Source organism: Microcebus murinus, chromosome 6 (genome assembly GCF_040939455.1).
Source record: "Microcebus murinus isolate Inina chromosome 6, M.murinus_Inina_mat1.0, whole genome shotgun sequence".
Lineage (NCBI taxonomy): Eukaryota > Metazoa > Chordata > Mammalia > Primates > Cheirogaleidae > Microcebus > Microcebus murinus.
In genome coordinates, this window is record NC_134109.1 from 111,549,455 (window position 1) to 111,574,106 (window position 24,652).

The 24,652-nt window shown below is 52.9% G+C and overlaps 2 protein-coding genes across 8 annotated transcripts in view; one reads left to right on the top strand and one right to left on the bottom strand.

Moving 5' to 3' along the window:
• SCAPER (S-phase cyclin A associated protein in the ER) overlaps positions 1-11,449 on the top strand; it is a 503,757-nt gene extending 492,308 nt beyond the window's left edge. For all 7 annotated transcript variants that reach the window (XM_012739362.2, XM_012739365.2, XM_012739364.3 and 4 more), the window contains 3 exons: positions 6,010-6,201; positions 8,780-8,831; positions 11,326-11,449. In XM_012739362.2, coding sequence (XP_012594816.1) covers positions 6,010-6,201; positions 8,780-8,831; positions 11,326-11,429 — 348 coding nt within the window. In that variant the 3' untranslated portion in view covers positions 11,430-11,449. The remainder of the gene's footprint in view (positions 1-6,009; positions 6,202-8,779; positions 8,832-11,325) is intronic.
• Positions 11,450-17,961: 6,512 nt separating this feature from the next.
• Positions 17,962-22,786, bottom strand: ISL2 (ISL LIM homeobox 2). The gene is made up of 6 exons (XM_012739360.3): positions 22,527-22,786; positions 21,602-21,791; positions 21,107-21,369; positions 19,237-19,520; positions 18,509-18,676; positions 17,962-18,116 (listed from the first exon to the last, which is right to left on the bottom strand). The coding sequence occupies exons 1-6, from the start codon at positions 22,582-22,584 to the stop codon at positions 18,000-18,002; spliced, it is 1,080 nt and encodes a 359-aa protein (XP_012594814.1). The 5' UTR covers positions 22,585-22,786; the 3' UTR covers positions 17,962-17,999.
• Positions 22,787-24,652: the final 1,866 nt, after the last annotated feature.

Below are 24,652 nucleotides of genomic sequence, written 5' to 3' on the forward strand. Positions count from 1 at the left end.
GGATCCCAATCCCAACTTCCTTCCAGGATAGGAAACAGCTTATCACAAAATCCACTGGTTAGGTGCTAGATATGCAGACCTAAGGCAACATGATGTAAACACCACTGAGGCCTCAAATTCAGAAAGTGGCATCTATACCTCATGGGAAGAGGCGCGGTATGATTTTTCCCAAGGCAAGGCACCTGCAAGTTTGTAAACAAGGGGCCCTCTGTCACATCCTTTCATCCACTCCAGTAACTTGGAGGACCTCCTCTGTGCTTCACTCTCCAGCAGAACAATGGAAGACACAGGAGGAAAAACACAGCTCCTGTCCTCTGGAACTGGAAACGAAGCTGCATGTGCTCGGATATGTGAGAGCTGCCGCCATGTCTTTGGGTTGAAAAGGAAAGACTGTTTTTGGCTGTGCTGCCTGGGAAGACTTCCTGGGTTTAAGGATTTCCTTAAGTGTTTCAAGAGAAACGCATCCTGGGTCTGAATCAGGAGTCCACAACACCAGCCCATTCACTTTGGCTCTTCCTGCTCCATTTTCACGTCTGGCACAACAGCGTCAAAACACACATACACATGGTATGCTAAGCCTCTGTTTCTCTGTACTGCTTACCTGTGTTTCTTGGATCATGCTTGTGCAGGGATTTGCTTTTCAGAGTTGTCAGAATGCATTTCCTACTCCACCGCACGAGACCCTGGCTGGCAGCCCCAGCACTGTTTGCGTAGCTCGCTCCGTGCCATCAGGGCCAGGGAGAGGCCACAGCAATGGCTGCCCAGGTGACATGAAGCTTGCTGAGAAGTCCCAGCCAGAGAGCAGGGCCCACCTCTGCCAGTCCCTCTGTTCTGAAGAGGAAATGCAGGAGGAAGAGGATAGAAGGCCTCACAGTGGGAGGGGCTTCTGGTCCTGCCCGTGCTACGTCTTGTATGGCAGGAAGCTTGGAGCAGCAGAAATGCTGAGCTAACCGAACTCACAGCTCGCATTGCTTTATACTTTACGGCCTCAGACAATGTCTCATTGGGTCCTCATCCAAACCCTGACGGCTGCCACCTACCCCATTTTATAGAAAAAACCCTAAGGCTCAAATTAGTTAAGTGACCATAGCAGATCAAAGGCAGACCCACGCCTGGGTCCCAGGACTACCTAACGCCAGCACTCTTGTGCCAACTTCATGACTTAATGGCTACTGAGAGAGGACTGCCCCAGGAGGAGCCACTCAACTCTGAAACCGATTAACGACAGTAGCCTTTCTAATGGTGCATGGTTCTGGCCGAGGGCGATGAGGAATGAGTAAGGGTTATGCTGTGGACCGAACTGTGTTCTCTCAAAATTCTTATGTTAAAGCCCTAACCCTCAATATGACTGTACTTGGAGACAGGGTTTTTAAAAGGTAATTAAGGTTAAATGGCCCTAATCCAATAGGATTGGTGGCCTTATAACAAAAAGAGAGCTCTCTCTACAGAAATACATTCACCAAGGAAAGACCGTCTGAGCGTGTGGTGAGGAAGTGGCCACTGCAAACCAGGAAGAAGGTCCTCACCAGAACCTGACCACACTGGTACCCTCATCTCAGACTTGCAGCCCCCAGAACTGTGGGAAATAAATTTCTGTTGTTTAAGCCACCCAGTCTCTGGCATTTTGTTATACCAAGCCAACTAAGACAATCTAGTATTGGATCTATGAGCTGCTTCCTTCCACCAAAAAGTCCTCCACCTATAATTTCCAGGTACCCACGTCTTATCCAGCCTTCTAGGTCCAACCCACCCGCTCAGTGCAGCCTTCCACATACACCTGAGTGAGAAGCGGTCTCTCCTTCCCGTGGGTCCCCTGGCCCCATGTCTTTCCCAGGCTCCTTTGTATTGTTGTCATTTGTGTATGCCTCCTCTCCGGGCGCTAAAGCGTGATCCTCCCCAGCACGTGGAGTCTTCTCCTGTGCATGAGGGCAGGGACTGACTTTATACTCTGTGTCCCTGTCGTGCTAATAGGCACTTGGCACAGGAGGCACTCAGTAAGCATCTGCTAAAGTTAGACTCTCTTCTGCGCGATCTCGGTGCACCCAACTTGTATTTCGTTGGTAGGGAGCACAAAGGTCGGAACCACAGGCCTAGTGGGTGGCCAGGTGTCAGTGGAGGGTAAAAGGACCAGCGTGTCCACTCCTCCACTCCAGACTCCTTTTTGTTCCCAGCACCCAGATCCTCCTGGCCCTGTCTTTCCACCCTGCTGTAGCATCCGTTGCCAGCATGCAGTTTTCCTTTTTTAAGAAGTTAATTTTTACTTATAATTGACACATAATTGTACATATTTATATGGTACAGTGTGATGTTTCAGTGCACGAATACACATTGTATAATGATCAAATGGGGGCAACTACCACATCCATCACTTTAAACATTTATCATTTCTTTGTGGCAACTTTGTTTTTTCTCAAGCCACTATTTCCAGAACCATTGATAGTTCCAAAAAGAAAAAGTAGTCACAGGGTCTGTCTTTCCCTCTCTCCCTTCGCCAACCCCTCACCAATGACACTAAAGGAAAAAGTGGGTCACCAGGGCATTTGGGTAAAAGATGCCCTTCAGGGACTGTGGAATTATGTCCACCAGCCTCTACATAGAAGACCAAAAGAGGAGCCTGTGCACCGTGATCTGCCCAAAGAATGATCAGGAATGGCTCCAAGGAAGCCTTGAAGGACTTTCTCTGATGTTCTGCACAAACAGTTTCCATATAATTTGTCTCAAATTCAAAGTGTAGGAATCTAACTTTCAGTGAGAAAGAATATATTTAAAGCTCCAGCGTGCTTGTTCATGTTCTCTTTCTTTATTTGGGTGCTTGGTGACACTGTGATATTCACTTTGTGAAAATTGAGCTATACACCTAAGGGGCACGAGGAAGTAGCTGTGGGTGTGTGTGTATATGTGCATTATACTTCAATAAAAAGTTTACTTTTTAAAAAATTCATTACCTTAAAACCCAGAGCAACTGAGCAATTTGTCCAGGGTCACACAGCTAGTTGGCAAATAAAATAAAAGCAGGAACCCAGATCTCCTACAGCACCTATTTTAGAATCACATCCAAGAGCAAAGTTCAGTCTCAATGTCTTTGGATCTGGATGCTACTAGAAATTCCCTGGGAGCCCTACTCTGCATCTGCAGGTGGACGTCATATTTGAAAGGCTGTTTCTTTCTATTATTGAGGCCATATGTGCTCAATAGCTGATGTGCTGTGCTCTCTCTAGCCGATGACTATGGCCACCAAAGAAATCTACAGCTAGGCCACCCCCTCTGGCTGGTTCAGCGCTCTGGAAGGAGACTCTGTGGGAAACCCCTTTATGTTTGTGTTGCCTGTGCACCCTGAAAGGTGGGTCCAGTGGCCCAGGCAGACTCAGGGTGGTGCACACCTTAAGACTTAAGGGGCATCCCTTTGTCTGGACAAAGCTAACAGACCAACAATTTTTTTTTTATTTGAGACAGGGTCTTGCTATGTTGCCCAGGCTAGAGTGCAGTGGCACCATCATAGCTCACTGCAGCCTCAAACTCCTGAGCTCAAGCGATCCTCCTACCTCAGCCTCCCAAGTAGCTGGGACTGCAGCACTTATCGACTTAGTTACAGCCATAAGGAAGGCAAATAGAGAGAACACCATATTATAAATCTGAGATGTCCCTCACTTATGCACATTTTGTTTATTCAGCAAGACTCTCATGTCCCGTGATGACTCTACTAACTTTCTATAGTTTGAGCAGTCCAAGGTGACACTTTTCCACCTAAGGCCTAGGAGCCAATGGCTGGACAAAATAAAACTGAGCCCTGCCCTCCTCCCCCCAACTGTCAAAGCCCTTCAGACAATTCTCTCCTGGTACTCAAAGCTCTGAGCATTAAGTTCAGGCTGTTTGCATTCCCAGCTGTGTTTCCCTTCCACAAAGAGAAGTGCTTACTCTAATTATAGACTGTTCGTTGTGCTCATGACATCATGCTGCCACCCTTCTGTGTCACAAACCCACCTGCATTAGCCCATCAAGTCTTAGTGTTACAGATCTTAGTGTTACAGATTGGCCCCTTCCTGGACCTCCTGAGCCCATCTCCCCACAATGTGGTTTGAAGGACAGTGTGGACTAGATGTCCCATTCTGGCTCACAACCACACCACTGGTAGGAGGGGGAGGTCTCACCAGCCCTCATAGACTCCTCACCTATAACCTGGTTAAGTCTTATCAGGTGGTCCTATGGGTAGAACTCCTTAGCCCAAGGTAATCAAACTGTCTACATCCATTTGCATCTTCTGCAGTCTAGGGACTTATAAGTAATGGCCTCTGGCATGTCATCTCACTACACTGTTGGTGATCTCTGTAATTTCACTCTGTAAACAGGCAACTGATAACTAACTCTGTTCTGAGGGGACCAAGAGGTCCCTCAGGGGCTCTGCTTTACCCCAGTGAGGTTTAGGAGTCCAAATAGAGTAAGCTCCGGTTCAGTTATAATGTTCTGTGCTACTTTACCAGGAACAGGAGTTGTCTTTGAGCTAACATTGTGCCTGTGCCAACTAGACTGGCCAGTTTAATACTTTTTCAATTAGCAAATCTTCCAATAATAGCATTTTAACAATGAAGTTTCAAAGAAAAAACTTCTTAATTTTTGTCCCAAGAGGGAAAAAAAGACTTCTAATAATGGTGTCATCATAAATGCTAAACTGGTGACCATTTGGCTGTGTTTCAGAATTTGTAGCTAATAATTAAAATAAAGATTTAAGTAAATGCTTTACCAATAAAGTAAATGGTAGGGCATATTCTTCTCAGCCAGTGTCAGAAACGGCAGCACAAAGCCATGTGTAGAATTGTCACACAGTGTGAGTCTTTAAAATTCCTCCTGGATTTGAAGGTATTAACAAGTTCCTATCAACATTCTCTAAAGGTTTTTGATGTCATTTTAGCTATTGAACGAAAATATGTGAACTATTACTTTGTTGATTTTGTTCTTAAACCAAACTGCATTATCATCTGAGAGTGTGTTCTTAAAGTATTGTTAAAAGTACTTTGAAAACTTGTAAATCCCTGTAATTTATGTTTCTCCTGCCTCTGCTGTTTCATTCTGTCCTTCTGGTTTTAATTTGAATGCAGTCCTGTCTGGGTGTGTACCTGTAAAATTGTGTTTTTCCTAGTACAATTTACAGTCTTGACCTTAAGTTTTACAGTGTTCCTAACCTTCTAGGAGCTTCCTTCTGGATCATGAAGTGGGCTTTGGGTCACCCAGCTCTTTCATATTAGAACTGTCTAATCAAAGTTACTTGAAACAGATCTGATTTTGACATTTCTTAGTTTATCACGTAGGCCTCGGGAGTGAATTAGGAGGGCTTCCCTGCAAGCCCATTAATTGCATTGCCCTATTTCTTTAAATGTACACAGTTGTAAACCTAGAGCACTTCAAGACAACAGTCTCATTTATCTAAACAATTCTCCTTTTAGACTCAGTGGCATTGATGGAAACAAAGATAAGGAGTATGGATTGGAGGAACGATCTTTTGGAGCCTGAACTTGCTAAAACTGTCCCACACTCCTTACAATTCCCTTTCTTTCTAGGACTTGCGTACACACCCAATAGATCTCGTGAGCCAGGTTAAGGGAGGACTGCAGTGGACAGGGCCATAGGAGAGAGGATCTCACTTTCTTGTGAGCTCTTTGCAGGTTTAAGCAACGTGACTACCCTGCTTCATGGGGGCAGGAGGGGCGCATTGTCAAAGCAGTGCGCATTCTGAATCCCCTTCCCTAATCCTCTTCGTGGCACCCACACCCTTCATCATGGGTTATAGTAAGTTGTAAATGGCTACAGAACTTGCAGAATCATCTCCTTAAGTTGAGAAATGAGATTTTATTATTGTCTGCTGTTTGCACACATTACAAAGTTAAATTAAACTCTGGTAAGAAGTTAGGAGTCTTTTTCCGGACTCTGATTCGGCATGTTCTGACTGGCCTGTGCTGGAGGGTGAGGGGCAGGCGGGCTTCTTGGCGGCTGACCTGGGCTCCTCCTCTGCTCCAGGTGACCGTGCAGTCCGGCCGCCACCCCACCGTGCTGCAGAAGCTCTGCCAGCTGCCCTTCCAGTATTTCAGTGACCCGAGGCTGATCAAAGTGCTGTTCCCTTCGCTGATCGCTGCTTGTCACAACAATCAGCAGAACAAGATCATTCTGGAGCAAGAGATGAGCTGTGTTTTACTGGCCACTTTCATCCAGGTACCTTCTACTCTATGTGCAATTCTCTGGCTTTGTGTAAACTAATGCGACGAAGAAGGACAAGTGAGCCAGCAGTTTATTTTCGCCTTCCACACTGCCTTTCAAACACTTCACATATTTCTGTGCTTAAGAATTAATTTCCAAAATATCAAGATAATTTCTAAAATATCATTGATAGAACTGAGGTTGAGTGTTGAATAATTTTTACTTGGAAGATTTCAAAGAAAGGAGCTTTTTCCAGTTAGTGAAATGGTAACCTGCTCTCGGTAAATATTTCTAAAAGATGGCCAGACTGCTTTAAGGCTTTAACGGTATGTTTATCTTGCTTTTAGTTTAGCTATAGTAAATAGATAATAATTGCTGAAGAAAGATGAATTAAAACCAGTTCATTTGTAAATTTTTAAATAAATATGATTCTTATATATGTACATGTGTGTACCTTATATTGCCTTTTTAAAAATCTAAAACTTTTAAGTACAGCCTTATATTTTTCTGATCCAGTTAAATTCTGTAAGACTAGAATCAGAATTGGTGCCATAGCAAATAAATTAACTTAGTTGACTGACAATAGAAAAATCAAGTCGACTATTTTTTAACATTTACTAATGACTAATCATGTGACTTTTTTCCTGTTGTCATTGTAGATCATTATTTGCTGAAAATCTCCCATTTTCTTTCAAATGTTCCACCATAAAATCAGTGTTTTTTTGCTCTATGACACACATGTGATTAATACACAACGCTTTCTGGTCTTCTTAATAACATATTACTGTTGCTCTGCGTTCTGGCTAATATATTCAATATATCTATCACTGTCAAAAGGGTAGGACGGTACCCAGAACTACAGATGACGGCTCGAGTTCCCCAAGCCTTCTTCACCTTAGACAATAAGTAGTAGTTTACATTTTCTAAACTATCCTCTATTAGATAATTAATAAACACAACTTAATTAATAAACACAACTTAATTGTTCTGTTTGAGTCTGGGTTCCATTTTCTGGAAAATTTTTCAAGTCAGATATTCAGATCTATAAATATGGATTTTGAAAAACTGTCTTTTAGTTATTAAAATGCTAATAAAGTCTCACAGCATATAACCATCATATCAACACTTAGGGCTCTTCATTCTTAGAGCCTTAGGATTAAATTAAATAGAAATCCTATTCTTAGAGCCTTAGGATTAAATTAAATAGAAAATACATTACGGATCATTTTAAGACAATCTTTTCAAATTCACACTATTCATTCTTTTATTCAGTGGGTAGTGTCAAAGTGTGTAAGGTATGCTGGGCTCAGCTCTAGGCACTGGGAATACAGCAATGCATAAAACAGATAAAAATTCCTGCCTTTGTAGATTTTTCATTAAAATGGGAAGGAGTCAAGCAAATAAGAATTAGTAAAACAAATGGCATGTCAGATGGCGATGAGTGCTCTGCAGAAAAGTAAGGCAGGAAAGCAGGGAGGGACTGCAGGGAGATGGTGTGGAGCTTTCTATGGCCTAAGCAGGGAGGCCTCGCCAAAGAGGTGACATCTGAGCAAAAACAATTTTATATGTGTACAAACTGAGTTCCTTACATTTTCAACTGCTTATAAAACAATTTATAAAGATACAAATGATATCATAATCTAAAATAAGGATTTACTATTTTAAAAATCCATACTTAACACAAATTTTATAAATGCTACAGAAATTTCTTATATTGCTTATATGGGATAGCATGTTAAACTAGTAGAGTTAAATCAAGTTTTTTTCTATAAATAATTGTGCTCAAGGGAATGAATATACATTGGACTTTAGTTTATAAAATGATTCTTTCAGGCTGGGCATGGTGGCTAACGCTTGTAATCCTAGCACTTTGGGAAGCCAAGGTGGGAGGATCACTTGAGCCCAGGAGTTTGAGACCAGCCTAGGCAATGACAAGACCCCATCTCTACCAAAAATTTTTTTAAAAGCTGGGTGTGGTGGCATGCAATAGTAGTCCCAGCTGCTGGGGAGGCTGAGGCAGGAGGATCACTTAAGCCCAGGAGTTTGAGGTTGCTCTGAGGTATAATGACGCACTGTCTAGCACCGGTAACAGAGCAAGACCCTATCTTAAAAAATAAATAAATAAATAAATGAGCTGATGGTTTATCATAGGTTTCTAAAGATTTACATAGTATATACTCTATTTTTCACTTTCTATCTAAAAGTAAAAATCACCATACTTTAAGACTTAGGTACAGATTACATAAGGGCTTTTATATTGGTACTTTATAAAATGTTAAAAATGTGTTCATATTTTTTGATAGTAAATTTAGCTTAAAATTTTAGTTTATTAGATATAAAATAAAGTTGTAGTTTCCATAGTAAGCAGCAACCTGGCCCCTGGTGATAGTTAGCAGAATTTAAGTCATCACTATTTGGTTTAAATGTATAGGAACCCTGATTATGTAACATCAGTTTCTTCAGCTTTTATATTTGGGCTGCAAATTATTGATGCAAAAATGGTTGCATGAATCAGAAGTGTATTTAAAGCCACCTTTAGTGAAATTCTCTTTTCATGTCATTGGTGTAAAAACACTTTTCTCTTCTCACATAGGATTTTGCACAGACTCCAGGTCAAGCAGATAACCAGTCTCACCAGCTCAAAGGTATGTATTGAAGTTATTTCATATGTTTGTTAGCCAAATGGACATATTTCCCATCCTTTCCTCTGGAACTTTTAGAGAAATCAATTTAGTACATCATCTAAAATATTTCAGAGTCAGATACCAAGTATATTTCAGTAAGTAAACTGATTTTGTCATGAAGCATTAGTGCATAAGAATATACAGAGAAATCTATAAAAAAGAAAAGCACAAAACATCTTTGTGTAATTATTCTCACCTCATGCAGGACAATAAATGGTGAATACAAAAGAACTACTTTGTAATACAGGAGACAATCAGATTATTAATATTGGCCTACATTACTTACCTACAGGCTGAAATCACATGGGTTTGGTTCCTTATCCATGTTCAGAATAGTTACCAATGATAGTATCCCATAGTTTCTCCCTAAATTCAAGTACTTGAACTTTTTTTTCAAAATAATTGTTTTATATGGAGAAAAAGCCATCAAATTAGCAAAGTCCAGAGGCCAAAAGATTTATAAATTTTTTCCATATAGTGTTCCTGCTAAGGTCTCTCCTATGATCAGAATTGGAGATTTAGAACTTTAAACTGCATTTTTACTTTTGTAAATATTCTGCTACCCGGACTGTAATTGAGAAGTGCATGTTGCTCTTTGTGTGGCTATCATGACAGCGTCCCTGATTAATGAGACCCTAATCCAGATTTTCCCCAATTCTTCCATTAGTTTGATAGTCTTTAACGTGGCCATTCAGAGGCCCACTCCCAGCAGGACACTTTGGGACACCAACCAAGCAGCCCTTTTTTGGAGGAGGGCTTACATTGCTCGCTCTCTCGTGTTCTCTCTCTCTCTCTCTCTCTCTCTCTCACACACACACACACACACACCCGAGTCATCTATAGTGGGCAGCCACATGTTGAAAATTACATAGAAGAAAATATAACTAAAGCTGTTACAATATCATGAAAAAAATGTCATGTTTTATTGACTCAAGTACTCAGAAAAGTAAACAAAAAGCTACGCAACTTTTCAGAAACTCAAGTCAACAGCATAGTCAGTACCATCTGTCTAGGCCAGAATTAGTGTACAAGTCCAGTTCTGCCCTGACTCAGTCACAGCCCTATTTTTTCCTTAAAGCTGTTGTCTTTGGCTACTTGCAAGAAATCAGCATAATGTGTTACTGTTTCTTACAAAACAATTTTTAAAGTTTTGGATACATGCAAATACTTAGAAAAATCTTCTAATATATTTATTTTCTAATTGTACAGTACTGTGTTTTTTGTTTTGGGAAGTTTTTTGCCAGTAAGAAGCATAGACATTCTTTCTTCTGACTCTTTCTCCTGACTAAAATATGAGTCACCCCTTCCTGCACACCTGGAAGATGCAGCCTCAGGAGCTGCCCATCTGCGTGGTGAGCTGAGGCCTGTGGAAGTCTCAACCTTCTTTCTTTCCCAAGGGACCGTACTCTCTGATTTTCATGCTATCCACAGTCACAGGTTCACACCACAGAATAGCAAATGGGGAAAGGTTCATCACTATGTTAGCGACAGTTCATAACATGCTTACTTTTTGTTTTAAATGGTGATGCCTCACTAAGTTGCCAGTTTTGCACCTTGGACATTCCCCTTTTGCTTAGATGAAGACCTCATAAAATGTCTCAAGACATTTTTAGTTCATTGCCCAGGTAAACCTCTAAGTATAAAAGTGGCTCCTGGTAGCACCACATTCTTACTGCTGAGGAGGAATCTGGGTTTTCACACACCCACCACTGACTGTCCAGCTGTGGGCTTGCTTTGCCTTTAACACCAGGCGAAAGGTGCTAATTGTCCCCTTGTTTCGTCAGATAGGCAACTGAGTGCCACAACTGGAACATCTGTAAAGCTAAACGAACTTCATGTTTTCAATTAAATAGACTATTTCAGAAAACAAATGTCATTTGTCAATGTTAATGATGACAATCATTAATGACAATGTTAATGATGACAACAAATGTCACAGCTAACATGGCCAACTTAAGGATAGAATATGTGAGTGTTGTTTTATTTTGTTCACTGTGTATTTTTTTTTTAAGAGATGGAATCTCGCTCTATTGCCCAGGCTGGAGTGCAGCGGCCATTCACAGGCTCAGTCACAGCTCACTGCAGCCCTGAATTGGGTTCAAGTGATCCTCCTGCCTCAGTCTCTTGTGTAGCTGGGACTACAGGCAAATGCCACTATGCTGGCTTCTGCTTATTTTTTTATTCTGGGGTCCAAAAAATTTTTTTTCATAATGTTTTATGTAGGGATTAATGTCTGAATATGTTAGAAGCACAAACTGGATTGTGGTTTGAATATGTATTTTATACTATAGATACATCAAAATAGATAGTTCACCTTATTTACCTAAAATGTAGCATGGTTTATTTGAAGTACATATCTCCATTTTGTACTCAGATATCAAAATAAATTTCTTAAACTTCAATGAAAGAATTTAATTCTTTTAAACTTTTTTCTCCTTTTTTTTTCCTCTCTCAGGGAAATGTCCTGGTTCCCAAGACTATCTTGAGCTGGCCAACAGATTTCCTCAGCAGGCCTGGGAAGAAGCTCGACAGTTTTTCTTGAAAAAAGAGAAAAAATAAATGTTTTGGTTGGTTCTGTATTTGAGTACCCTTGTTAATATTTTTAATTGTTCAAAAAAATGTTCTAATGGTTCCTTAAGAAACTCATTTTCACATGTCTATACTCTCCCCCTGCACTGTAGATATGGTATGTACTTTGCACTATTTATAATGACTGTAGATACTTTAATGTTCCACTTTCTAATTTTGCAAATTGAGTTTATTTCATTTATGCATAATATCTTGGAGTTTGGTAACTCCCATCCTGTGGTAATATATACTTCGAATTTGTAATATGGGTGAACTTAGATATAAAATTAGCAAGTCTGTTTTGTTCTTGTAATAAAATTACTTATCCTTTTCATGTTAAGGCAGTATAAATCTGGAAAAAAAATGTTAATTCCAACTCCTGAAATAATTAAAGACTGAATTAAAGTTTACCTGCTCTAAATTTCCCCTTTTAAGGTTTGGAGTAAAGTTGATTATAACACTTTACATTCTCATTACACACTATGTTTTGAGGACTATTTGATATTAATTTAGAGCGTTGCAGTCATTGGTCTGCTGAACTTTCCTAGCAGATAATACTGAGGACCTCCCTTCGCATTGCTGAATTGACATTATCCTCCTGTACGAGGATTAGTGATCTAAAAAGATCAGAGTGAATCAACCTAGAGTATTTTCTCAAATAATTGTGAAATGAAGCAACACAGAAGGAAAAGTCAAACGGAAGGTCACAGTTAGGCTCCCCAGGGCCGGCCTGTCCCGGTTGCGTCCCCGCCGTGGCTGACGGCCAGTGAGTGGCATCGGCAATAATTCCTGTCAGATAAGGATCAAACATTACCAAGAAAAAAGATCTGGTTGGAAAAAAACGATCTGATAATGTATTAGACTCCAGACTATTGGAGGGGAGGACTGGAAAATACGGAAGTTTTACCCATTTTTTAAAAGCGAACTTACCTATGCTCAGGACGCTTCGTTTTGGAGCCTCACAGAACTGCTGGGTTATGTATATTAGATTTTTTTTTGGCATATCCAGAGGAAATAAAAAGATCCTCCTAAAAAAAAAAAGCGAACTCCCCGCGGGGGGCCCGGACGCCGCGCGCGGGCAGGTGGCGGCCACCGGGGCGGGCGGCGCGGCGGGGCGGGCCTTCAGGTGCGCGGCGCGTCCCGGGGGAGCGCGCTTCTTACCTGGCGGGAAACCTGCCAGGAAGCCGTCGGGCACCGGGACGGCCGTGGCCGCGGCCCGGAGCCGTGCCGGAACTCGCGCTCAGACTCGCGGGCCAGCGGCCTCGCGCCCGCGTCCCGGAAGGAGGCTCCAGGCCCCGCCGAGGCCGGGCCGGGCGGCTCCGGGTCCCTCCTTCGGCGCGCCCGGTGGCGGCGCGGTTCAAGCCCCCAGTCCCCGGGCGCGGCTCCCAATCTCGGCGTGAGGAGAGCGCGACGCCCGGCCAGCGCCGGCACAGTTCTCGGTCCGGTCCGCGGGACTCGGCGCCGCCACAGGTGTTCCAGCCTCGACAGGCCTCCCCTGGGTCCGGTCTGGGAAGCTGGCCGTCTGACTGGGCACAGCCGGAGAAGAAGCAACACTTTCGGCCGGGGTTCAGAGCCCAGAATTTGAGTGAAAAGGGGAAAAAATTGGCCGGGCGCGGTGGCTCACGCCTGTAGTCCTAGCACTCTGGGAGGCCGGGGCTGGCGGATTGCTCGAGGTCAGGAGTTCAAAACCAGCCTGAGCAAGAGCGAGACCCGTCTCTACTATAAATAGAAAGAAATTAATTGGCCAACTGATATATATATAAAAAATGAGCCGGGCATGGTGGCGCATGCCTGTAGTCCCAGCTACTTGGGAGGCTGAGGCAGGAGGATTGCTTGAGCCCAGGAGTTTGAGGTTGCTGTGAGCCAGGCTGACGCCACGGCACTCACTCTAGCCTGGACAACAAAGCGAGACTCTGTCTCAAAAAAAAGGGGGGGGGGCCGGAACTGCCGGAGGGCCGGGAGCAAGGCCGTGGGAAGCCCGCGCCCTTGCGCGAGGGAATTCCCGCTCCGGGAGTGCTCCTGGCGGCGGCCCGCCCAGCTGGCTCCGACTCGCCGGCCCCCAGACTCCGGCAGGGGTGGGCGCCGTGTCCTCGAACCCTGAACCTGGGCCCCGCTGAGCCTAGGTCTGGACCTCGGCCCCTAACACCTCCTCCGTCCTCCCCCAGCGCAGCTGGGAAAGCCGCCTGGGTTATTTCTCCCAGGGCTCCTAGCCACGCTCTCGGAAGTCTCGAGAACCTGGGAAGACATTCCTCACCACCATCCCTGTTCCTCCACTTCCCTCTCCGCGCTCCTCCCACCCCTGCGCCCGCACCCCGGGGCTCCAGAGCTCTGCCCTCTACCGGACCGAACCCAAACGCCCCGCTGCCTGGCGGGGAAGCGCTCGGCCTTCCGCGCTCCTGCCCGCTCCCGGCTCGCTCCCAGAGCCGCCTCCCGCCAGCCGCCGCCCTCTCGACCGGGCCCGCGGGGGGCGGTGGGGGCGGGGGGGGGCCCCGCGGGGGCCGTGGGGGGCCGTGGGGGCCGGGGAGCGGGGGCCCGCGGGGGGCCGTGGGGGCCGGGGAGCGGGGGCCCGCGGGGGGCCGTGGGGCTGTGGGGGCCGGGGAGCGGGGGCCCGCGGGGGGCCGTGGGGCTGTGGGGGCCGGGGAGCGGGGGCCCGCGGGGGGCCGTGGGGACGGGGGGGCCGTGGGGGGCCTGGGGGGGGACGGAGGGCCGCGGGGGGCCCCGGGGGGGAGGGGGGACGGGGAGCGAGGGGGGAGGGGCGCGAAGGGGGAGGGGGAGGGGGAGCGAGGGGGGAGGGAGGAGGGGGCGCGGAGGGCCGCGGGGGATGAGGGGGGGCGAGGGGGGCCGCGGGGGATGAGGGGGGACGGGGCCCCGAGGGAGGAGGGGGGACGGGGAGCGAGGGAAGAGGGGGGCGCGAGGAGGGCGAGGGGGCGCGGAGGGCCGCGGGGGGATGAGGGGGGCGAGGGGGGAGGGGGGCGGAGGGCCGCGGGGGATGAGGGAGGGCGGGGGGGGGGGCCGCGGGGGTTGAGGGAGGGCGGGGGATGAGGGAGGGCGGGGGGGGGGCCCGCGGGGGATGAGGGGGGCGGGGGGGGCCGCGGGGGATGAGGGAGGGCGGGGGGGGGGCCCGCGGGGGATGAGGGGGCGGGGGGGGGGCCGCGGGGGATGAGGGGGGCGGGGGGGGGCCGCGGGGGATGAGGGAGGGCGGGGGGGGGGCCGCGGGGGTTGAGGGAGGGCGGGGGATGAGGGAGGGCGGGGGGGGGCCCGCGGGGGATGAGGGGGGCGGGGGGGGGCCGCGGGGGATGAGGGAGGGCGGGGGGGGGGGGCCGCGGGGGATGAGGGGGCGGGGGGGGTGGCCGCGGGGCTCACCCCCGGCTCGCGCCGCCCCAGCGGGATTGCTGCGGCCCGCGTGCGTGGACGAGCAGCCGCACACCCCGCGCCGCGCCTGCATCCGACGAGCACCTCTCGCGCCCTTGTGGCGCCCGTCGCCGCCACCTGCGACCCCGCGCGGCCGCCCGTCTGTGACTGGTCGTGCAACCCCCATTATTGCGCTCAGTCCCAGTGTTCCCAGAGTTTACTTTCACATCAATCAGACTCTTTAAAAGCCTCTACTCTAACTCACATCAGCTTAATAAACTCTCTGAATTTCCTGCTTTTATCACAATTCCATTGGGAACTTTTCTGCAAAGAGTTTTCCATCCATAGCTTCTTCCTCCAGTGGCCGCCGCGCCGTTCCCTGGCGACGCGCGAGGAGCAGCGACGCGTGCGGCGTGCCTCCCGAGGCGGCAGTGGCAGGGGCTCACACTTTCTACGGAACAATCTTGGGCAATGTCTCATTTAAACCAAGTATTTGCAACTCCGACAAAATTGAACTTTTATTCCATATTCAAAACAGAAAGTCTGATTTCTGTTCCGCAACCCATGAAATATTAAAGTTTGTTGGAAATACTACCACAGGGACTCTGAATTTCCCAGAATTATGCAGTCTTTCAATATGGATTAAATTTTGTGGTACAACAGCCATAAACATTCCCATCTCTGGGAATCCCTTTCCTGCCTCAGTTACATAGAGCTATCCAAATTATTAGATATGTCTTCTGAGAAAATCTTATTCTAAAGTGAATCTAGCTAAATGACTAACGCCCATTTTCCATCTATGGCAATTCATCTTTTATTGAATTGAGTTTTTACTACACAACTGGGTATCTCATGTTAAACGTTCAGTAAACATAAAATACAGCACTGTGATTGCTCCAGTTATTTAATTTATAGGAAAATCCCTACTGTATTACAAAAGATGTTTGAAGATGACGTGGGAACTAGTAAAACTGATACTTATTAATGGAACGAACCAACTATAGATCTGACACCTCACTAGGGACCACTGCAATAAGGCTTCAGAGTTAAATAAACCCTTTCCCTGGAAACCCGCAGAAACCCGCCCTTTGGGTGGCTGGCAACTACAGGACAGAAAAGGTTGTAATATTTTATACATTAATACACAGAGATGCAGGCATCTTAACACACAATAACCACTTTTATGTGGATAATTTTAAAAGATACATACACATAAATATCCCAAAAAGGAATTAGATGTTTGATCTATGGATAATGAAGAAAGAGATAACTAATTAGAAAGGTAGATGTTTCCATCCTAGCATAAAAATACTGCAGTCTGTCAAAAGCAAAATTTCAGAGCTAATTAACAACTATTAATGAAATTCTTTATTCAAGAATCTGGTATTTCCTTTTTAATAAAAAAAATGAGAAAACTGACTTCCGGATAAATCAAAAGTTTTGAAACTAAGATTTATCAGAACTTTAGTCCTCTGTCCAACGACCAGCAAAGAAGGTAAAGGAAGGAGAAATCTGTATTTCTGATTGGAAAGGAACGGTAAGTTAAGGGAATGACGCCTCAAAGAGCCCAGACCAGATTGCTAAAGGCGCTTCTGGGCGCTGGAGAGGTCAGTCGGTCCTCCCCTGTCTCCCGTTTCCTAAATCTTCAAGAAGGGGAATGTTCCCTTTAATATTGGTGCCAGCCTCACCCTAACTTTCAGGAAGTAAAATATAAACGGCTCCATTTGCCCACCTCCTCCCATTTTCTTCCAATAGTGCCGGAAGCCCTCCGTCAGGGCGGGCACCTGCCGCTCCGCGCGGCCGCTCGCCCTCGAGCGTCCTCCGTGGCGGGGCGCTGCGCTGCAGGCGGCGCCGGGCAGGGGCTGCGGCCGCTCCGCAGACGGCACAGCCCGGCTCGCCCGCCCTGCCGCGCCCGCGGGCCGCGCTCTGGCCGCTTCCTGCGCGCCGCGCCGCGGCCGGTTCTCAAGGGAACCAGTCCAGGGGTTTGAAATGTCACACCGAGTGGCCTGCGCACGGCGTGCCCAGGGCCATTCCAGGCCCTCCCGGGCCGCCCGCCCCCACTTCGCATCTGGAAAGAAAATAAACGCAGGACACGCCAGACTGGTTCTGGGGCCACTCTGGGCGGCCGCGCGGCGCGCTCGCGGGCCCCGGCGTATCGCTTGCAGGCGATGCCGGGCGCAGATAAGCGGCCGCCGCCGCCGTCTAGACGGGGAATTAATAAGCGCCACGAGCCTGGTCACGTCGCGCACCCACCCTGGGGACGGCGCGGGGCGGCCCAGGGCCCGGGTGGCCTCGGGACCGCCGGCAACCGCGGCGCCGGGCGCGGAGCGAGGCGCCGGGCCCGGGCTGGGTGCCGGGCGGTGCGGGCTCCGGATCAGGCGCCGGAGCGGCGAGGAGACGGCCAGGGACTCGCCCCGCGCGCCCGACGCAGGCCGAGGTCCACGCGCGGCCGCCACGGGAGCCTGCGGGTTTCCCGCGCAAACGCTGTCGCCCCGCCTGCCGCGCGAGCACGCGGTCGGTCCCACGCGGGAGGCGGGCGGGGGGCCCACGCGGGAGCGGGCGGGGCCCGGGCGGGGGTCCACGCGGGAGCGGGCGGGGCCCGGGCGGGGGTCCACGCGGGAGCGGGCGGGGCCCGGGCAGCTGCAGTCGGCGACGCCCCTCCCGCCCGCGCGCTCACAGCACACAGCAGCATTGTCGCATCAGTGACCACTTTTTATTAAGATCAAAATATCCGTCCCAGTATGAACCGGCTGCTCTCGCAATAAATAACAATAACTTACGTTTGCTCGGCAAAGGCTCACACTGTCCTCCGTCGAATGATAATTTAAAACATTTTCAAGGAAAGTCTCGTTCTGCGTTTCCCAGCAACCACGCGCTGCGGGGAGTCGCGTCCGCTCCTCGGGCCGTCCCTCCACGTCCGCTGCAGGGCCCCGCGCGCGCGGGAAGGGAGGGCCGGCAGAGCTAACCCTAGCAAGTCCCAACTTCTGGTTTCGAAAAAATAAAAGTCCTAGGAGCAGGGGACTCCAGTCTGGTGACAGCAGCTTGCGCCCCGGGCTTCGGCCTTCCTGCCCGTTTCCCCGCTTCCTCCCCTTTAAATAACAATAGCGACAACTGCAGAGGCGAGAGCGCTCCGGGAGCTGGGCTGGCCGAGCGAGGGCGAGTCTCATGCAGGGAGCATGCGGGGTCCGCGGGCTGGCGGGGAAGGGTCCCTCACGTCTCCACGGGACTGGGCACCATGCTGTTGGGGGTGTCTGGGAGCTGCGAGGACAGGGAGGTCACGTCGCTGCCGGAGGAGGTGCCTAGGGAGCCGGACTCGGAGAAGGAGACCTGGGTGGCGGAGACACCAGGAAGCAGCGGGTGAAGGCGCGCCTGAGCTTGAGAACGCGGCGCGCACTCCAAGTCGGGCAGTGTCCCTTGGGGCCCGGCCGCGGGGTGGGAGCAAGCCCTGCAGAGGAGGAGGCTAGGTCCCCAGGCGCACGCAGGGCATTGGGGCCAGGGTGCGGCTTCTCAGTCCGGCGACCTCTCCCGTGCTCACTTTAATCCAAGGAGACCTTGGTTTACGATGAGGTTGCAGGCCCCGCCACTCTCCCCTCCCCCGCTGCCCAGGGCAGTCCCCTGCACTCATCTCAAGCAAAGCCCCCTCCTTCCAGCCTAGGCTAAGTGGCTAAATCCTCAACCCCCAGAGCCCTGAGGTCGGAGCGGGTAGGGCAGGGCCTCACCAGCTGCTGGAAGGCGGGTTGGTCCAGGTCACTCTGGAGGGCGAACTCGCTAAGCGCTTTCCACGGCGGCTGGTACGTCTGTACCTCGACTGCGCTGCCCTGCATGGCGCTCTCGTGGCAAACGGGGCTTCCCGCCACCAGGGGCGTCCCGGTCAGTCCCTGGAGGCTCTGTGGGGCAAGCAGAAGGCGGCGGGCGCTCGAGTTAGTCGAGTTAGGTCTCGCCGTTCCTGCCACCTTTGAGACTGGGGCTCCAGGCACTGGAGTACGTACGATTTGGGGCCTGTTTTGGTTTGAAGGGAGGTGCACACTCGGAAGAGACCTCCTCCTCCGCTGAGGATCTGTTGGGGCCTGCAAACCCCACCATGGGCCAGCCTCAGAGCTGGGAGCCAACTACCCAGCAAGGGGAGGGGAGGCGCACGCTCCCCTCCCTGGCCAGGCATGTAAGAGGACACACCTGCCAGCCCGACTTTCGGACACTGCACAGGGCCATCCGCCCTAGGCTGCTCCAGTGCCGGGACCCCCGACTTGGGGCTGCCACTCCGACGAGGAGAGGACCCACAGCATACGAAATAATTAGGGAGCCTTAAGCCCCGAGGCAAGCCTTGCACTGAAGGTAAAAACAAGCTATTTGGAGAGCCCAGTTCGCCTTGATGTCCCCAGAGAGCGCCCAGAAAACAACGTGCAGTCCCTGCGCGTGGAACCCGCGGCCCCACCCGACCAGCTCCTACCGTCTTGTCGTTGTGTTGCTGCTGCTGCAGCTGCTTCATAAGAATGGATTTCTTCTTGTCCTTGCAGCGCTTGTTCTGGAACCAGACGCGGATGACCCGCGGGCTCAGGCCGGTCATCTCCACCAGCTGCTCCTTCATGAGCGCGTCCGGCCGCGGGTTGGCGGCGTAGCAGGTCCGCAGCGTGTGCAGCTGCTTCTCGTTCAGCACGGTGCGCACCCGGGTCGTCTTCTCCGCCTGCTTGTGCGCGTGCTGCCGCAGCGAGGGCTGCCGCGCCGCCCCGGGCTCTGCGGGCACAGGACGGGCGAGGGGGCTCAGGCCACCGCCCGCTCCGCCGCCCGCCTGGCGCGGCCGAGCCCTCCCCGGCCTGATTTCGTTGCTCTTCTATCCCGCTCATTTCGTTTCATTGTTAGTCTTTCTCCACCCGTTCGCCTCCCCCCGAGGGAGCTGTGCATTTCGTCCTTTCGGCCGCCGCAGGGCCGGGCTGCCCGCAGCGACCTCTCCAGAGCTCAGGCGGGGCTCGGGAGCTCCGCGACAGGCCGCTGCGGGACAGCGCGGCCGCCCGGGCCGTGCGGGGAGCGGAGCCCTCCGGAAGAAGTCCCAGTTTCAGAGGAAGAGGAGGGAGACGAGCCCTGGACTCCGGGCGGTGAAGACGCCGATGCGGACCGGGAGCGGCGCTGCGGGGGCACCGAGGACCCGCAGCCTGCTCCCGAGCCTGCAAGGGCCCTACGCTCGTTCAGAGCCCGCTCAGACGGTGCGGAGACGGAGACGGGCCGGGCACGGACCGGCCTCCAGGGCCCGGAACGGCTCCTTCCCAACCGCCTTCCGGCCTCGCCCTGGTCTCCGGGCCCTCAAGGCTCCAGGGTTCCCAGTCCAGGAGCCGCACAGTCCTCGCCCGGCCTTGGGTTCTCTCCACCCCTGGGGCACAGTCTCGACCCCTACAGCCCACAGGCGGCAACAAGGGGAGCCCCTCTGAGATCCAAGACGGGGGCGCTCAGTACCCCTCCATCCTGTTTCACAACCCCACCCAAACCCGGTCTGCGCACGTGCAGATATGTGCTGAGCTGTTCGGACTTCTGTCTCCCTGCAGGCAACCCTAGGCTGGACAAGTATTTACAAATAGCCCATCCAGCCCAATCTCCTCATTCTACTGGGAGGAAATGGAGAGCCAGAGAGGAGAGGCGGCGGCAAGGCCACGCGGCACCCAGAGGCTCAGCGCGGTCTCCACATCTGCGCTGCAGGCCACGGCTGCCGGGGTCTGCAGGCCTGCCGCCGAGGTGCCTGTTTCTCGCCACCCCACCTGCCTGTGGCTACACATTCAGACCTCATCTCGGGACAGCTCCTGGTCAGGGCACAGAACACCCTGATGAGGTGTTACAATGACACCAAAGTCCACCGTGCCTTCACACTTCCCCCCAGGAGACTCTGCTAAGTCGTTCACCAACCTGGGCGACAGACAGCCCTCTTTCACAGCCATTCTTGCCAGCTGGCTGAGCCCCCGCCCTGCTCCCAGTCGGGAGCTGTCACTCACAAACCTACCTTTCCCAGCGACAATCACACACACTCACCAAAGAAATTGTGAATGCAAGCCCCCAGACAAGCGCCACGTGAGACTTCCTGTTGTCGTTGGCCCTGCTGCTCCCAGCACGACGCCCCGCACATTCCCGGCACAGAGAACACCACTGTGCAGTTCCCGAGCTCTCACGCTCCCAAGTCGTTCCCCGCACACGCGAGCACACAGCTGCATCCTTAGCACACAGTTCACTCAAACGGAAATCCCAGAAGACGGACCGCAGGCAAGCGACCACTTCTTAGGAACACAAGCACCCTGCAGGCGCGCACACTCCGCCCGGCGCAGGCCGGCGCGGCTTACCTGGCAGATGCAGGCCTCGGGCGCCGGGGAGCGGGCCGGGGCTGCGCGGGCTGCCGGCCGCGGCGCGCTCGAGCAGGAGGCCGTGGTCGGCGCGGCAGAGCAGCTCGTGCTCCCGCAGCGAGAACTCGTCCCCAGGCAGCAGCTGGCGGCTGCACACGGAGCACCGGAAGCACTCGATGTGGTACACGCTGTCCCGCGCGCGCATCACCAGGTCGCTGCTGCTGAAGCCCACCTGGCACTTGGCGCACTTGATGCCGAACAGCCTGCGGGCCGAGGCGCGGGCGGCGTCAGCGCGGGCCTGCGGCCGCCCTCGCCCTCCGGACCCCTGGGAGGCGGCTGTGGCCGCCCGCGAGGGCTGCCCAGGCCGGGAGGCGCGCCGCGGCACGCGTCCGGGCGGAGCGGCCGTCTCCGGGCCGGGCAGAGCAGCGCGGAGCGCCGCAGGGCCCGAGCCCCGGCCCCAGGGGCGGCAGCCGGCCCGGTTCCCGCCGGCCTCACCTGACGTAGTCCCGCTTGCAGTAGGTCTTCCCGTCTCTCACGAAGCACGTGCACGTCTCATCCAGGTACTGGCTGCACTCGGCACACTTGAGGCAGGCAGCGTGCCACTCGAGGTCGGGCGACACCCGCAGGATGAACTGGTCGTGGATCTGACTCCCGCAGCCCACGCACATGGCCGTCCCGGGCTTCTCTGCCGGGGAAGGGCGCAGGGCCGCGTGAGGCCTGGTGGCCCGGCCCGGCCGCCCCGCCCGCCCGCTGCTCGGGGACTGCCACCGCCAGGGAAGCGGACGGCCTTCAAGGGCCCAGCAATTGGGAACGAAAAAGACAAATTCTCCTGAATTTGTCAAGGCTTTCGGTCTCTTGCGCCCGCCCCCAAATCCCCCCAAATCCCTTCGCTGCTCCTTTCACCGAACGCAGGCACTTCGCGGACGGTCCCGTAACTAAACGCCCGCGAGAAGGCGAGAGGAAGCAGCCGCGGAGCCGCACCGACGCGGAGCGGGTCCGGCGCGGCCGCCGCGCCAGCACCGGCACGCCGGCTCTCGGGGACCCGGCTCGCCCTCCCCGGCATTTCTTAGTTAGCCACCCCGGACCAGGCTGCAGAAACCGCCCTAGCTTTCAAAGACCAAAAGACAAGCCAACGAAAACCCCACACCCTAAGTCAGACCTAATTGCCTTTGCGCAAAACAGGCAGATTTCGTAGCCTGAAGTCAGCGAGCCGGCTGGAGAAATAGTGTTTACTTATAAAACAAAACAATGGCATGCCAAGGATAAGCAGTCCTGCAGGAGAAACGCATTCGTTTTGTTTTCTCTCTTCTAAAGTATCCTGTCAAACAGGAGCCACTTGTAGACTCCGCTAAACATTCTTCCGCATTAGCGCTCCCGCATCCTAAGCACACGCACACGCGCCACGCGCAGGGAGACTTACTCTTGGGATGATCCCCCATAGCACCCAGAAAAGGACAGTGAAAAATAATATCCACCATGCAGGAAGGCGAGGTGCGCGACGCGCGCGGAGGCCAGCAGGACGAGGGGCGCGCGCCCAGCCTCCGCTCCTTGCTAACTAACTCCGGCCCCGCCGCTCTGGAGCGGCGACTCCGCACCGGCCCGCACGCAGCATGACGTCAGCACGCATCGCGGCCCGGAGCTGGGGCGGCACCCGTGGCGTCACGGAGCGGCCCCGGCACCGCGGGCGGCGGGCGGTGCGGGGGGCCCGGGCCGCACGGGGCTGGGAGGGAGGCGGCGGTGAGGGGTGATTGGCTGGGCGGAAGCGGGCCGCCCCTGATTGGCCCGCAGTGAACAATGGCGCGCGGCCCGCCCCACGTCTACACGGCCGGCGCCGCGGGGCGGAGGGCCGGACTGGACCCGGCGTCCCCGCGGGCTGCCCGCGGACTCGCGGAGCGGCCGCCCGGGCGCCGGGGGCGGGGCTCTCCTGGAAAGGCTCCCTTCTTTTAGAGACGAAAGTGGAAAGCCCGCTCTCGGACGGGCGACCGCGGAGGCCCGTGCGCACGCGGCGCCGTCGCGGCCCGCCGCCCTCGCCCTTTGTTCCTGGCGCCCGCGCTGCGGAGAGCGCCCGCCGCCCTCCCGGCCCTGTATCTGGCGTCTGGCGCGGCGAGGACTCCCCATCCTTTCCCGCCGCGCAGCGCAGCCGGCTCTGCGGACGCCGCCGGGCCGAGCGCGCGTCGCGGCCGGAGGGCGGGTCCCGCGGGCGCGGCGTCCTTTCGCGGAGCAGCCGGGAGCGGACGTCGGCTTTCCGGGCCGCGCGACTGGCGAGCAGAGCCCGGCGACCTTCCCCCCAAGAGCCCGCCGTGGGCTCTGTTCAGAAGGGTCAAAGGCCGGCCCGAGCCGTGCGGAGCGCCTCCCGCCCGCGTGTGTCTCCGCGGGACGCGGCCCTCTGCGGCTGCTCGCGGGAAGCGGACGCCGCGGAGAGCAGGCCGGGCCCCAGCCAGCCCGAGCCGGCGACGGCGTCACCCGCCACGCGCCGCGCCCAGCGCTGAGCGCCGCGGCTCGTGCCGGGAGGCTTGGACCGCCGCCTGCACCTCCGGAACCGGAGTCTTCTCGCTGGTCTGGCCCTTTGTCATAGCTTGCCAAGCCCTCGGCCAACTGGCCGTTTCTTGCGTCGCGGGCCACCGATGCCCCAACGGCGCTCCCCTGGGGGGTGGGTCTGGCTTTGGCGGAGTGCTGCGTGTCCGAGAATGTGTCTGTAAATCAGCGGGGGAGAGGAGCGAGGGACGGGTGTCTGCGTGTGTCTGCGCCACTCACTTGTGTGACCTCAGCAATCTTATTTTAAATCTCCTTCCCTCGGTTTTCTCATCCGTAAAATAGGGCTAATAACAGTAGCTGCCTAATTAAATAGTTCCCTGGGAGAGGCTTAGAACAATGCCTGGCACGTAGTGCTCAGTGCGTGTTAATTATGAAAACTGTCATTGTGGCTGTGTCTGTAGGCAGCCTCTGCGCACTGTGTCCAAGTGTATCTGGCTGCGGGGGGAGGTCTCATTCTATCTCTGTGTCATCTGATAATTTCGTTGTTTATTTCAGTGTGTGTCTGCTGTGCTGACGGGGTTTGAAAACGTGTGGTCTGCGTGTAGACTTTGTGCACAGGTGATACCTGTGTTTGTGAGTGCGCATGCGCAGAATCGGAGCAGACACACTGCGTGCATGCCCCAGTGTGAAGCCGATAGGCACACCCAGCCTGCCGGCCTTCCTCTCAGGAAGATCCTGGGCCAGGCCTGGCTCCCAGGACCCTCTAGGTCCTGTGCCAGGCAGGAGCCAACAAATGAATAATTCAGGGGTGCAGGCTGCTGGCTAGAAGGGGGCAGCTCCAGACTGGAATCCCAGGCCCAACCATTAATCCTTTCCTGCTCAGAGAAAGTCTTCCTTCCTGCTCAGAAAAACCAGTCCTTTGAAACTGTACTAGGGAGGAAGGGGTAGGAGATGATTGCCTCTCCCAGGATGTCAGGAAGTCAGGTCAAGAACAAATATTTGTTCAGTGCCATCATGTGCAAAGCCCCTGTTATTAGCCTATTAGGTCTTTACTGCAGTGCTATGCGGTAG